Source organism: Plasmopara halstedii, assembly GCF_900000015.1.
Source record: "Plasmopara halstedii genome assembly, contig: Scaffold_650, whole genome shotgun sequence".
NCBI lineage: Eukaryota > Oomycota > Peronosporomycetes > Peronosporales > Peronosporaceae > Plasmopara > Plasmopara halstedii.
This window is the reverse complement of record NW_020187567.1, coordinates 1207748-1222791: the sequence shown is the minus strand read 5'-3', so window position 1 is coordinate 1222791 and position 15044 is coordinate 1207748. Positions and strand designations below refer to the sequence as shown.

The 15044-nt window shown below is 44.0% G+C and overlaps 4 protein-coding genes across 4 annotated transcripts; 1 reads left to right on the top strand and 3 right to left on the bottom strand.

Moving 5' to 3' along the window:
• Positions 1–2579: 2579 nt before the first annotated feature.
• On the top strand, positions 2580–3956 carry PHALS_12877 (sodium:dicarboxylate symporter; the record flags this gene model as incomplete). The annotated part of the gene is made up of 1 exon (XM_024728516.1): positions 2580–3956. The coding sequence occupies one exon, from the start codon at positions 2580–2582 to the stop codon at positions 3954–3956; it is 1377 nt and encodes a 458-aa protein (XP_024578985.1).
• Positions 3957–4200: 244 nt separating this feature from the next.
• Positions 4201–8508, bottom strand: PHALS_12876 (sterol 3-beta; the record flags this gene model as incomplete). Its single annotated transcript, XM_024728515.1, has 1 exon — positions 4201–8508. One exon carries the CDS (start codon positions 8506–8508, stop codon positions 4201–4203), a length of 4308 nt encoding a protein of 1435 aa, XP_024578984.1.
• A 4051-nt stretch (positions 8509–12559) lies between these two features.
• PHALS_12875 (uncharacterized protein) lies at positions 12560–12758 on the bottom strand (the record flags this gene model as incomplete). Its single annotated transcript, XM_024728513.1, has 2 exons — positions 12560–12646; positions 12684–12758. The coding sequence occupies 2 exons, from the start codon at positions 12756–12758 to the stop codon at positions 12560–12562; spliced, it is 162 nt and encodes a 53-aa protein (XP_024578983.1).
• A 195-nt stretch (positions 12759–12953) lies between these two features.
• PHALS_12874 (hypothetical protein F443_13691) lies at positions 12954–14723 on the bottom strand (the record flags this gene model as incomplete). Its single annotated transcript, XM_024728512.1, has 4 exons — positions 12954–13107; positions 13177–13218; positions 13269–13285; positions 13947–14723. 4 exons carry the CDS (start codon positions 14721–14723, stop codon positions 12954–12956), a joined length of 990 nt encoding a protein of 329 aa, XP_024578982.1.
• Between the last annotated feature and the right edge of the window lie 321 nt (positions 14724–15044).

Here is a 15044-nt window from a genome sequence, read left to right as displayed (position 1 = left end):
TCATAGACGCAAATGATGCAGACATCTTCTGCTGCAGGTGCTCTAGCAACGCGTTTTCGTAGTTTGAAAACGACTTTAGACGCGCATCGATTGCCTCGGGGCCTTGCGCAGCAAGTGTTGCACGCCCTTAGGACCAAGCAAGGACATCAGCTTTTTAAGCCCATCTTGCATGCCCTCGGGCAAAGAGAAAAATTGTTCCATCCTCACCGAGGATCAGTCTAAACGACTCAGGTGTAGATTGACTACGAGTGCTACCAAGTGCAGCGGCGCTGCCGTAGCTAAGCGCTTGATAAAGCGTAATTTAGGTCGCCGACCTTTCTTTCTTTACAAGAACCCAGTATGAGTTAGCGGATCGCAATCCGCTTGCTCCAAGAGTAGTAATTATTGCCTTCCCAAGGCTAAATGACTCTTCGGTTTACATTCAAACCTTATTTCAGCATCACCGTGTGACGATCTCACAGCGCGGAGAGATGAAGGTTCACCGGACAGTGGCCAGGAAGAATATTCACTCACGAATGGAGCAACTTAAGCAGTCCAAAAGGCTAAAAGTCTTTCCTTATTTTTTCGACAATTGACTTGGCTCCCGGAATCGAAAAATTGCGTCGACCATTACCAAGCCAATAGTGTGTCGTCAATTGGGCTTTCTTCTGTGCAGCACACACAGAGCCTACAGTCAGCGCCTACCTTCCGTGTCAAGAGAGCTAAAGGCAAAGTGGTGAAAGTCATGCAGAACACGGGAAAGTCGGATGAAAAAAACGCCATTGAACACTTGCAAGCGGTGCTCAAGTTGTTTGTCGATCTAGAAAGTCTTTTTTGGCGCCAGCAAAATCCCCACTCTGGGAAGGAGGTCTTGCGAGCAGATCGTGTAGTTCAAGGATCATTGAGAATTGGCCAGTGCTTTTGTGCCAATCGAACATGGGGAAGTGGATTGACCAACTACTCGCACAAGAACAGTTTTAACTATGCCGACATAACACGACCCCTCAGCAATCTCCGTGAACGGAATTTAGATGATGTTGAGCAGTTGTAGAGAATAGAAGACACATTGCTCGGTGAGCACCGCGTATCAATGAGTCAACATGTATGAAGGATAGCACATATGTGCGCACATGTAAAATGTGTGGGCAGGTTAAATCCTCGCCGCATTTTGCGACTGATCTAGCCAGCCTGCCGGTTTTGGTGGAGTGCTGGCATTCCGCCTGCATGGGCTTTAGTCTCGGCTTTCAGTAACACTGGTATTGTGGTCTTTGTGGACCATGAGGGCTTGATGGATCATCTCGCTGATGTTTTGATGATGTGACCCTTGAGTTTCTAGCCAAGCTGCTCCACGACAAAGTGTTTCGCCGACTCTGCTGCTCAATAGCCATTGTTTGGAATAGTGATATCGAACATTAAAGGTGCTTGGCACCAGATTAGATATGCCAACCCCTGACCATTTTGCAAACAGATGGTCAGGTGGAACGCAAGAGTTGCGTTGTGAAGGATAGCCCCCAGAGCATTTGCGCGAATTGACCATGGTGCCGGGGCGTGTTGCTTTTATCATTGAGCTTGCGTCGAAAAACGCAGTATATACGCTACAGAGTTTGTTCCGTTTACATAATTGGTTTGGTGAACCCGGGGTGTCTTTGCCACCGTCATAAAGTGACTTCGATCTCAAAAGTAACTTGAGGGCGTCGGCAGAAGACTCACGGCATCGGCGTAGTTCTTGCACCTGCAGCAAAACAAGCTGGGCTCTTTGAGCCAGGCTCAGATTTTAGGAACGATTTGGAATTTGTTTTGCGGGTTCCATGGCGGGTGACTTCCTGTCGTTTGTAATTATGTCTGAGTTTGAGACACGTGCTAGGGGCGACTGAGCGTCGTAAGCGCTTCAACTTACATGGCTAGGCCTTGTTGCGCTGGAGAGAGACGCGGAGAGTCATCAGGACCGTTACATTGAAGATCATTTTATAGTCATTGCAGTAAACTTTATCAAGCGCGCCGGTATTGGATACTCGTGTAGTGGTTTCGTTTTATCAGTGTCTTCAGCGACAAATTAAAAATCCCAGGCACACATAATTGCGAACTCTGAACTCAAAGCTTTTCCGGGATTCGCGCGGAAATTTGGCCTCTTAATGGGCCAAAGGGGTTATCCAGAAAATTCAACGAAACGTAATTTAACTTTTGAGTAAGCAAGTTTAAGAGGAATTTTACGTGTAGCCATGACAACAAAACAAGGCATCAATATGAGCAATCAATCTGTTTCAAAGATACCAACCCACATGCCGTACGATCAGTTGAAGTAAACGCTTGCTGCAGGATCAGAGATTTGCCAGATGTAAATTCATGATTCGTCGATTATAAGAGAAATGGTAAGTTTCAATGAGGCTCTTTGTGCAATAGAATAGAATAGTTTCTCTCTGTGTTTTGTTATCTAATCGAAAATTTCCCAATGAATTACAACATTATATGGTTGCGATATAGAAAGATATGAGACCGTATTTTAAACAGCTGTACTTTATACATCCGGCTCTTAAATTAAAGGCAGTACCATTCATTTTATCATTTCGACGGAAGCGAAATCCATTTCTGCTTCTATCGCAATGGCTGTAAATTACCAGAATATGGAGACACCAGCTCCCGCAACAAAGTCATGGACCCACAAAATACTTACGTCACTCACATTTTGGATTGTTGTTAGCATGATTGTTGGTATTTTACTTGGTCAATTTGCTCCCGATTTCTCCGAACAGGCTGCCCCAATGAAAAATATTTTTCTTCGTACCGTGCAATTTATTGTCTTTCCACTTGTCTTTTCATCCTTGTTGATCGGAATTGCTGACCAGAAGGATATGAAGCAGCTCGGTCGTCTTGCATTGAAATCGGTCATTTATTTTGAATTTATCACTGCTATTGCTCTGGTCGTCGGTCTTATTGCCGTCAATCTCGTAAAACCTGGAAACGTTGGGTTACCTGAAGGTGAAGAGTATGAAAGTGGATCGGATGCAGGCATGACTTTTGAAAAGTTTATCAATCACTTGACGCCCAAAACATGGGGTGAAATGATGGGTGGCTCAGGTTCGTCCGAGTTACTTCAGGTTCTAGTTGCTGCTATTCTTACTGGTGTAGCCACCTCTCAGCTTAAGGATGAGCAAAAGAAGTTGATCATTGACTTTGCCCGAGCCGTTCTTGAAATGATGTTTAAGTTTGTAGACATTGTTATATGGACAGCTCCTTTGGGAGTATGCTTTGCCATTGCTGATGCTGTCGGATCGAATGGACTTTCATCTCTAGGTAGTCTAGGTGCTCTCGTTGCCACCGTTTACGTGACGATCATTTTGTTTATTATTATTGTCTTTGGTTCCGTCTGTTTGGTATTCAAGATCAACGCTTTTGAGTTTTTAAATGCTATGCGAGAACCGCTCATTATTGCTTACACGACGGCAACGTCTGAAGCTGCTTTACCGAAAGTCTTTGAAGCCCTTGAAAAATACGGTGTTGCTACTCACATTTCAAGTTTTGTCGTTCCATTTGGGTACTCATTTAATTTAGACGGTTCGACTCTTTACCTGTCTTTAGCTGCTGTATTTTGTGCTCAAGCTGCAGGGGTTCAAAAGTCAATTGGAGAACAAATTGTTATGGTGTTAATGCTCATGATCTCCTCTAAAGGTGTTGCTGGGGTTCGGTCTGCTTCAATCATCGTCATTGCCTCAACTCTCGACCAATTTGACGTTCCGTCGTGGCCTGTTGCTCTAATTCTTGGCGTGGACTGGATCATGGACATGCTGCGTACGCTTACGAACGTCATGGGGAATTGTCTAGCTTCTGTTGTGATGGCTAAGATTGAAAATGAGTTTCGTACAGAGCAGTGGGAACGCGAACATAATTTAAACCAAGGCGAAGACAAGATGAGCGTGTCAGATGAAAAGAGGAGTCATGTGTCGGTTTTGTCAGCTGCATCTGCTGTTTCTGTTGTTTAAAAGAGAAAAGCACGATAAGATATAGTAACTCTATGAATACAGTGTCATTAAGACTAATCATCAAAATGTTTTGTATTCATGTCCGTGCTACTTCTTTGTTCATCAATGGCATGAGCATTGGTTTAGTGGCTCTGAAGTGCCGGGTACGAAACATTTTAACAGGAAACTATTTGAGCTTGTTTCGAGTCAATTTTATCTTTTGAAGTATCTAAACTCGAAACTTGAGGATCGAAACACTCAATTCTCATCGACGTGTCAATACTTTTCGAGATTGCAGACTTGACTGGTCAATAGCACGTTGTAGAAGCACTTTTTCATATTTTTCTACAATTGCTTTGCTTTCCAAAGCTTCATTTTCTAACGTTGACCAGTATTTCGGTTTCTCGACCACCACAGCCCCTCGGCTTTTCAATCGAGACAAAACTGCTCGAGGAGCTTCCGATGATGAAGTCATGGACTCGTGGGATGCAAACGAAATGAGTGCCCTTCGAATTGATTTAAATCCGTGGTCTGGCTTTTCGTCATAGGATTCTTCATCAGCAGCACAATCTCGGAGCATAAATTTTGCCGGACGACGACCGTCATACCACAAAGGTTTGTAGATCACGTCGTTTGTGTCAGAATGGGTACGAAGGGGCTGTATTGCGACATAAGCCTCAAATGACAACTTGAGTTCCAAGTGAGGGTCGTAGATACGAGCGATTTTATTCTCGTCAATGTCACAACGCATCGCTTGCAACGGTAAATTCATATAAAATTGTTTCACTGTAGTCTCGAGTGCTTGCTGTGGATGGAAAGTTTTGGCAAGTTCCTGAACTTTGACTTGTAATTTAGGTTGAAGAATATCGTGAAATGACGAAACCAACGATTCTGTCGTACACGTCGTTAAATCAATGGGCGCGATACCAACACCTGCAGTCACACACACGCAAGCAGCGTAATACTGGGTCGATACACTGACACAAACACCAACGGGCTTTCCTGCTGCGAGGCTTTCTTCAACAATCGCGGGTTCTCCCCAGTGAATAGTAGCTGTGACTTTGCGCAGGATAAGTGAATAAGAAAAATCACTCTCGACCTGGTAAATATAATCGGAATGGTAAAGTGGTCGGTCATTCTCTCCTTCACGAGCTTGAAAGATGATTTTCACATTTGATTGCTCTGCTGCCTTGTCAATCTGGTGCAAAATCTGATCGATCTGATCAAGTGATAGACAATATGTTGATACACCAAAGTAAATGACCGGATTCCGTGTAGCTAGTGTGAAATCATTCAAAGAGCGGCTCCACTTAAATTTACGCATTCTCGCCAATTCGAGCTCGTCATTAAGAGTCACGTAACCTGTTACACTAAGCTCACGTCCCCAATCTAGTGGACGCTGCACCAGTGCAGGGTTCCATAAGTAAATGTGTGGAATCTCCCATTCCACAAGTGGACTCGGTTGGGTAAAACGCCCTCTTAAACCAATATGTTCTCGAAATTCATTTAGAATATCTTCCATACCTCGCCACATGAGAGTATCCACAACTCCGTACGATAATCGATTGGTTTTCTTAAATTCATTTCCGAGTTCACTCGTATTGTCCATAAGAAACGCACTTAAGACATGTGGCATGGAATATGTTGGAGACAGCGGCATCAAACTGAAACACTGAAGTGGAATGCCCAGACGCTCTGCAACATGCACATGACCAAATAATAACGGATGCCATAGTAATGCATCAGCTCGAAAGTGTTCCCCAGGAATATTGTGTCCACGACCGTGCGGATCCGTACCATTTGCAGCGGGCCACAAAGAATAGACGAGATCTTTAAAAGGTCCGAGAACCGGACGACCAGCTTTATGTTTCTGGATCACATTAGCGTTTCTTGTATCGTGCAGATACTTAACGAAGTCATGAAAATTTCTCATGGCACCTGCTAATGGGTAAAATTCGAGACCGCGGCTCATGATATCCGATCGAAATTCTTCATTTGCGGCAATTCGAACACGATGACCATCTGCTGCCATACGAAGTCCAATCGCTACGAGTTGTTTCACGTTATTATCCCACGTACCTATCGTTGCAAGACAAAGATTCATCGGCGGTACGATTGTACCAGCAAAAATGTTGAGAGAACGCTCGGATTTGAACTTTTGCAGTCGTGCATATTGACGCCACGCCTCAATTTTGTCATCACTTAAGCTGTCTGGGCTTTTGGTTCCCATATAGAATTTCACACCAATATTTCCAGTTGCTGTGCAGTCCGCAGAGAGTATAGAGATGCTGTCTCTCGGTGATAATTCACTTTCTACATCGGATACAGTGGTTGACGAGGAAGAACTTCGTTGTATGCGATCAACCGAGTCGCGACGGCTTTCCTTCTCGCTTATAAGCTCTCGAAATCGTGCTCGGTACTTGTCTTTATCTTCATTCGTCACAACAAGCTCTACTTTCGGTCGTACTTCTTTCTTTGGTCCAATGAGTTGCCACATTTCCATGTCTTCGGAGCTATTTCCTAAAGTATACGAATCCTTTAAGCCATTCTCCTTGCCCAGAGCTACCATAAAAGTTTGATCAAACACACTGCCACGTTTTCGGTGGCCCCTTTCATTTAGATAATTTGCATGGCCTGCAGCAATATGATCAGCAAACAACGCGACACCATGAATTGGGCGGATCACAAGTCCTGTTACACCTTTTACTACTCCAATCACTGCTCCCTTTGGACCATCTTCACGAAAACCTCGAGTCGGTTTCACAATTACATCTTTAAAAGCACCACCCAATTCATGAAAGAACGCCGCAGCACCGGATGAGGCACCTGCAAAACCATGAGCAGGTCCACGGGCCGTATAGTCGACAAAATGATAGTCGACAATTTTTCGATCATACTTTTTAAATTGTGACGCAATCACAAAATCACAAACATCACAAAGTTTCAATTTGTTCGTTCGGCACCATTTTGTTGCGACTCTGTCATCGTCCAAATCGCAGCGCATATCTTGTATCGGTAAATGACGGTAGAAACATCGTACTGCTTCTTCTGCTCCATCCTCTTGCTGCATTTTCTGTTGCAAAGTCAATGCGCGTTTACGCATCATGGGGTTTTGAAGAGCTTTGAATGCTTTGCACAATTTTTCTGTTGTCAATTTCTCAATTGGGCATGGAGTCACCCCCACTCCTGCTCGTTCAACTGCCCATCCCCAGAGAGGCTGATCACCAAAGAAAGGTACGATAAATGTAGGTTTGCCAGCGAGTAAAGCTGCTGCTGTTGTGCCTGCTCCGCCATGATGCACTACAGCACTCACACGCGGCATGAGCCAGTCGTGTGGACAATTGCCGAGAAAAAAAACATTCTCAGGGTTTGTCATATTCCCTGCCATGTCACTCCAGCTCGATTGAATCAGTACACGAACATTTGCTTGCATCGCAGCTTTAATAATCATCTCCGTCGTGCCTTTTGGGTCTTCGAGCACCATAGACCCAAAACCAACAAGGATCGGACCTTCATTTAAGCCTAAAAATGCTTCCAACTCTGGAGTTGGAGTATACGAAGACGCTGTTCCTTTTTGTACGACTGTGCCCACAACATCGTATAAATCACCCCAATCTTTAGGCTTCGGTACAAGTTTAGGACTCCACATGAACGCATGGGGAATATGCAAGTCTAGTAACATATCTCGTCCACCATCGCCCTTGCGAATTTTACGCAATCCCAATACTTCAGTGCGAAACTCATTCACGATCCCTTCTGTACCTTGCCACATAAGCAAATCGACAAGTTTGTACGATAGATAATTTCTTTTTTGTGCCTTTCCGGTATACGGCATGTTGGCTAATGGATGTGGAAATGCAATGGTAGGTACCCATGGCTGCGGAAACATAATATGCAACGGTACACCAAGCCGTTCCGCCACGTGAATATGTCCATAAGTCACAGGATTTGAAATAATAGCCTGAGCTCGAAAGGGTGGACCTTTAATCCCAACGCCACCTCCATCTGGATCTGCAGATGTCACTGCAGGCCATGTTGAGTGTAAAATTTCGTCAATCATTTGTAAATTACGAGGCACATCTTTTTGAATCACCTCAACTTTTGTTGGGATAAGATGACCACCCGTTTTGACCATATACGCCGCTAATTCCTTTGGATCTCCACCTAAAGGGTAAAATTCAACTCCTTCACCTATAACTAAGTCACGATAAACCGCGTGTGTTGCCAATCGTACTCGATGTCCATCTTGTTGTAAACGCGCTGCAATGGCTAGAAATGGCTGCACATCGCCTCGAGTTCCAACAATCATGATACAAATGTTAAGATGTGGTGGTGTACACGATTTCAGGAGCTCCAGACTTTCGTTTGTATCAATTGTGCTTCTCGAGTGACGTCGTAGCACATTCATATCAATCTCTTCTTCTTCTGCTACGTCTAGCTGAATGCGTCCGTCTGGACCATGCATTGCAATACCAGCCGTACGAACTTGTTCTGATACTGGAAGTGCTGACTGCTTATGAAATGTCTTCTTGAATCGCTGATTCCATTTGTGGAATTTGCACTCATGACGCATCATGACTTTAAGCCTTTTGAACGAGGAAAGACGATTGATGGACGAATAGTATTTGATGTTTGTATACAATAGAGTATTTGAAGTGCTGCGCTTTAGAAATACATACGGTGGATGGCTGGGATGGCTGAATTACTAAACGTAACCTATCATATGAAGAATAACTTTGAGATGGCTCCGCCTCTATATTATGTCATTCTTCCATCTGTGACTGATGAAATTCGACTCAGACGTTTAAAGCACAAAACATATACAGACTCTTAATAAAGACGGCGCAATTTCACTGACATCATCGTACTCTTACTGTCATTTCTTGTGACTAAGATGGATAGATGTGATACTTTTGACCCTTATCTTCGCTCTTAGGACTTTAAACAGGTTTATTTCTTAGCTTGCGACCTTGGAATATTCTTTTATTGCCTTAAGTCATGAACTGCATCTGATTAATTGATGGCAAATGGTATTGAGCTAATCAGCTCATCTTGTATGATCTTTAAACTCATCGACGGCCACTGCATTGACAGTCGGTATCAACTCTCAAGTTGCTTTAGGTATGACGGGCATTTGTAACGAGGTGAAGGCTGTAATCTTGAGTAGACATTGGGTACAATTGTATTAGATTTAGTATTGTATCTACAATACTGTAATTGATACAATTGTACGAAATTCATATAAATTTTTACTTGAATTACTGTCTTAAAAACTAAAGTTGACGTGGTGGCCACTCCGACTCTTGCCTGAATCACACTGTGATCACGGTTCTGACTCGTTAGTCGCGCTGCTGCAACACCTTTTCATCAGATCACACGGAGCAAAACGAGTGTAATAGTCGCTCCGTGGCGCCTTCTAAACCATGAGCGAGATTCACATCGCACTTATTAAAATATTAAAGTATCAGTATTAATCAAGATAACAGAACGCCGAAGAGGAGGGTCTGTCATAAATGTAGGCTGTTAGCCACACATCAGAAGTGAGGAGCTGTTCAAATACTAAGCGATAGCAAACGAATATATCAAGCTCGAGTCTAATTAACATTAGGTATGATGAATAACTTAATAGTCACCTAGTCACGATAGAAATTGTCTGTTCCGCTTTTGAAAAAAGCGCACAGGCCTCCGAAGGTTTGTGTACGCGAACCCTTTTAAGTCGGAACTTCCCCTGCATAAGGTACACTGCAGCTCTGTTGCACAGTACTCGTAGTCAATTACTCGACCGAGTCGTCAAGGACTGAGGATGGAACACAAAGTAAATACTATCCTCGGAACATCTCGACCAGCTAGATAAGCTTATGTCTATCGCTGGTCCCGATAAGATCAGAGAAGCGGAGGCAAATGAGCGGGGGGTGGTGTAAGATCACCTGGAAGCACTCACCAGCTTCGATAATGCTCTGGGAAGGCACATTTTGAAACAAAGTAGCAGAGCGCTGATCGTAGAAAAAATGCACATAACAAGAGACCGCTGGTGTCCAGCATCCAGACCGTTGGAAGCCAAACAATTTTTTGCCCTTGTATGACGGTAGTTGAGATGGCCATGGATTGCGCTATACTTCAATGAACACTGTGCGTCACGCGTGCGGTCTTCAAAATAGCAGAAATAACACAAATATGCAATATCTTTATATGAGAGGCGTTCTCAACGTGGCAAGTCTTGAAACAGATGTCACGGAAGTTTGCACTGCCTGACCAGATATAGGTTGCGCAGATAGTTCTTGTCTGTCCGTCAAAGAAAGCGATAACCGGAAAGTGTATATTGGAGTTAGTAGCTTCCGTCAATAATTGGTGTTAAGCCCTCACCCGGGGCGAAAATGGTCACCATTCGCATGGCTAGTCTTTGAGTTGTTGGAGGAAAGCTGTATTCTACTGTTCCTCATGGTGGTCGTGGTTAACGGGCCCGGCTTGATAAGAGGCGACTTCGCAGAGAAGTTGCCGTAGCTCTTTGCTCATAGGAAGCTTAGCTAGGGTCACCAACCTAACGATCGATACCAGAACCAGTACGAGTGTAGCGAATCACAGCCCGCTTCCTTGAAGAGTACTCAGAATCCTTAACCAAGGCAAAGACGCTCTTTTGTTCAAAATTGAAACTGTATTTAATGGTTTATTTGAGGCAGAGCTGCCTATGTCTACAACCTTAGGTATTTCCAATTAAATAGGAAAACCTGTTAGTATGAATAACCAGTGGGTGTCCTGCCACGTACCTGTTACGGTGTAGCCACACCATTGTTTGATCTCACCGACTTGTGTAATCCACCTTTGTACGGTCCCACCATCTTGTGTGACCCGCATTTTCATACAAGGGTACGTGTAACCTTGTAACACTCTGGGTGCGTGAAGCCCCGTTACAGACTTTCTTTAAAAAGTGTAGCTCATAGCCCACGGTTGTTGAAACTCGAGCTTTGTGGATCCGTGGAAAGTGCCGATAGATCTAGAAGCGTCGAGCAATTCTGAATGCCGCGCGACAACAAATTAGTAGACAATTTGCGGAGTCATCGAGAAGCCAAAAAGGAATACAATAATCGTGCGTCGTGCAACGAGGGCATGTCAAAGGTTCATTTAGATTTTATGTGACTTTTGAAAGAATTGACAGCGGAAAGCATTATCTGATCCGAATACTTAATTCAAGGATTGATTTCGTTCTAGATACAGCGTTGTTGGAGCTCCAGATTCCAATGGTCGACTGAAAGTTAACAAAAGTAGGTACTACGCAATTTAATTGAGTTACCAACCCACACCTCTTATAGGAGACAGAAGCGCTTTTGATGCGGTTATGAAACTGCGATAACTTCCATGCAGGATACTCTATTTTTGTAAGCGATTCCAATCGTATTGCTAGATGCCTAGAGCTTGGCTCGGATGGCGGAAGCAGCAGTGATTCGAAGTTGCACAATTAGTCTTGAAAGAGCAACTGTATACTGCCGTATACGATGACGACACCGCGTGGAGTGAAGAAGAGTGAGCTGTCAACGGTTTGGTATCCCCAAAGCTCTCGTCCAGCTTATATTTTTCTGGGCGGTGTACCAAGGATGTGAATCCAGTCGATTTTGAGCAAGACGGATGCCCTGCCGAACCGAAAGGCCTTCGCTGGAGACATGGAGTCCGTGAAGGCAGAAGATTGTACAAGTTGTGTATAAGTTCCCTTTCGGTGGCGGATTCGTGGCATGCGCGTTGAAATGTGATGAGGACACAACGAAGAACCCCAAGCAATCTTTGACACGGTCACACTAGCCATGGTGGAAAATATACTATTGTCACAAAAGAATATGGCACTGGTATCAACTTGACATCATGATACCAGCAGAAGTTCTCTAATCGGTGTGCACTTGGAAAGCAAAACGGTTCCAATCTTATGAAGTCAACCCCACATCGTGCTAAAACGTGCTTTAAGTCGCTCACAGCGACGTGTGCGGTCCAATACAGACACCAACGTCTTGTAGGAAGCGCTCGTTCGTCATAATTTTCGACGTCAATTTGTACCTATTAGCAAGTCTGAGGTAGCCGACAAGTTTGTAACCTCTATCGCGCTGACTGTAAATCAGACGAATAGGCGTGTCAAAACCCTTCAGTACGACAATGGCGGAGAATACACTTCTAGTACAACGGTAAGCTCTTTGCAGGCTTGTCCTAGTGAAGAAGTTACACCGCCATACACACCTCAGCTTCATGGAGTTGCTGAGTGCATGGATCACTTTACGCTGAATGATCGAAATGCTGGTTTGCCAACGACGAATTGGGGTGACGCTGTAGCGACTGCTTTTTACTTCGAAGTCGGTGGCCAACACGCACTGTCGGTAACTCTACCAAGCAAGCAAGTAATCTTTGCTGGCAAACTTGAAAGTTTTTTTCTGTCATGTGTATGTCCAAGTTCCAGAGAAGAAACGGTTAGGACTGACGCTTGTTCAGCTCGATGCAGCTTTCGGGCCACTCGGAGCACGATCGGTGTATCGGCCCAAGCAAATCAAAGGTCGTCGCGTATGTGTTAGTCGTTGCACGCGATTTATCAAGCATCCGCCATTTTAGCCGTCCTCAAATTCGAACAAAGTGCAGTGATTGAAGACCTTCTAATCTATATTTAAGACATCCATAAATTTCGTCCCAATCTCTACATCATGAAAACCTCTTTTGCGAAGTTCCGTCCGCTGCTGCCTCTGTCGCCAACAATTTGAAACGCAAGTAATGGCGTACCAATGCATCGTGATCATTACCAGTTAGCCGAATAGTAGCCTTCACAACAGAAGTGCGACTACATATCAAGTTCATAGTAAGAATGCAGCATATATAAAATTACTTATTAAGATTGTCATGCATTGATCTAGCGCAATACAGTACATAGGGTTCATTTTCTTAGGTAACATAACAATGACTGGACTCTTAGAAAGGAAGAACAAACGCTTTCGGTTTGCTCGTGAATGTAATACAAAACCCTTCCTTTGTGCGTTTGAGAACGAGAACTCGTTAAATCATAGCTTCTGTTGTGCGATTTGCACAGCAATCCACCGCAGTCGCGCCCTGACACCATTTAGTGAGAGGCTGTGTTATGATGATTTGATTTGCACTCTTTCGGAAAAGTAGGTCCTGTCGTTCCCTTATGACTTTTGTAAGATTTGGACTATAAAGGACGCGAATACACATTTGTGTCTGTTGGCGCACACAGCTCGTTAAAGACATGGATAGTTACCCTTTGCAAACTGGAGGTGGAACGTCACTGTGGGATGCAATCCTAAGTAATCTTGTTAGCGGTATATTGGAGTAAAGCTGGATATCACTTACTTTGACTGTAGCTTTAACTATACTACATATACACTCGTGTTATGCATTCTAGACATGAAAAGCTTTTAGAGCTTACAACATCTTTGTCTGAACACATAGAGCATATAAAGTACTTTTAGAAGTCGAAATAGTGCAACGGCAAGCACAACAGACACACGTCAAAAAGCTTAGGCATCAAGTAGTTACACCCCGCACAAAGATTTAAGTACACTAGTATTAGTATCGCTGAAATATTTTCGACTTCGATTTTCGAAAGTTATATATATATATTTGTTTGCCTTTCTCATGAACACTTGTATCCAGCACGCTTTGCAATAAAGCTTTGGGTTTTAAGAACTGTTGTAATCACGATAGAGTCTATACCGTAATCAGCCTTATGTCTCGAGCTCAAGTCAAGTGCTGCTACCAGCTCGCAATAGGCTCAATACACTCTCATTTATTGATATTAACATTAAAATGAACCTCTTTCTACAGCGCTATAGCAGCACCACACCAAAAAGTATTTGACCCCAAGCGCAACCATCATTGCAGTGGTCACAATATTCACTAATGTAGCGTGCCATCGGGGGATAGGCTATATCCCTTCCTCTTGCAAAAGCGGATATAAAGCACTTTAAAAGCTCTATCGTTCCTCTATCCCCGTTTAGTTATCAGATATCTCATAGATTAAATCCATACGCCATCATCTGCAGCAGCATTGGCAAGGTCGGACTTGGATGCTTCAGCACGTAGTGCAGGGTTATGGTCACTATTGCTGTTCTTAACTGACGCTTCTTTCTTCATTCGTGCAGCTCCGTACGAGACAGAAAGCTCAAGCGTAAGAAACCATGACATTTTCTCTTCAGCAGAGTCAAAACACAATTTGATGGTACGACCACGATTTAGAGAACAGACAACACCAAAACGTTTGCCATTCCACTCATCAACAGCGCGAATGAGTCCAGAAAGCGCAAGTTCAGCATCGTCATCTTCGGATTCGTAGCAACTAAAGCTATCATGTTTGATTACAACGAAAAATCGTGTCCAAACATCGTCGTCAGTAAGACAATGGGCCCATCCTTCTTTGCTAGTTCGATTTTGACTAGTACGTGGTCTTTTAACAGCAGCCGAAAGTACAGCAAGCCAGGCTGCAAAAGCCACGTGTGTGTCGGCAATAAGCCGAACTTCTTTACCATTCACCAAATGAAGTGATAGTCCATTCTTTTCGGTTGTAAGAGCTGTCACGTCAACAAACTCGATCACACCACGTGCGCCACGACTTGTGTCTTCACTATCAAAATAGGTGAGCACCTTTCCATTAAGCGTAAAGTATCGCCGCGCCCATGACCGCAGTGTCTCTTTCTGCTTTCGCATCCAGCCTTGCATCTGAATTTCATTCTCGTCAGACATTCCTGAACTCTCAGACGACGAGCTGCCACGCATCATGTTGCGAAGACTGCGGCCAGTAGGAGGCATAGCGAGCACTGTGGTGGGACTAAAGAGTGACTGTGATGGTGACTCGACGAATAAGCCGGCAAAAGTCTTGCTGGCTCTGACTGTGAAAGAGGGAGTAAAGAACCGAACTGGTGGACCTTACCGTTGATGACAGTCCGGCCCTCACTTCAAGTATAGTTAAGTTAAGCTATCGGGTTATATCTACGTGAAGTCTTTATTGTGTCCGATATTTCCCTGCGAAAGCCGATCCAAGCCGTTGCAGCCGCAACTTGCAGGCAGCCAATGCTGACAGCCACTTTCTTTCTAACTGTAAATATATGAACTTAGAAAGGAAATACGATC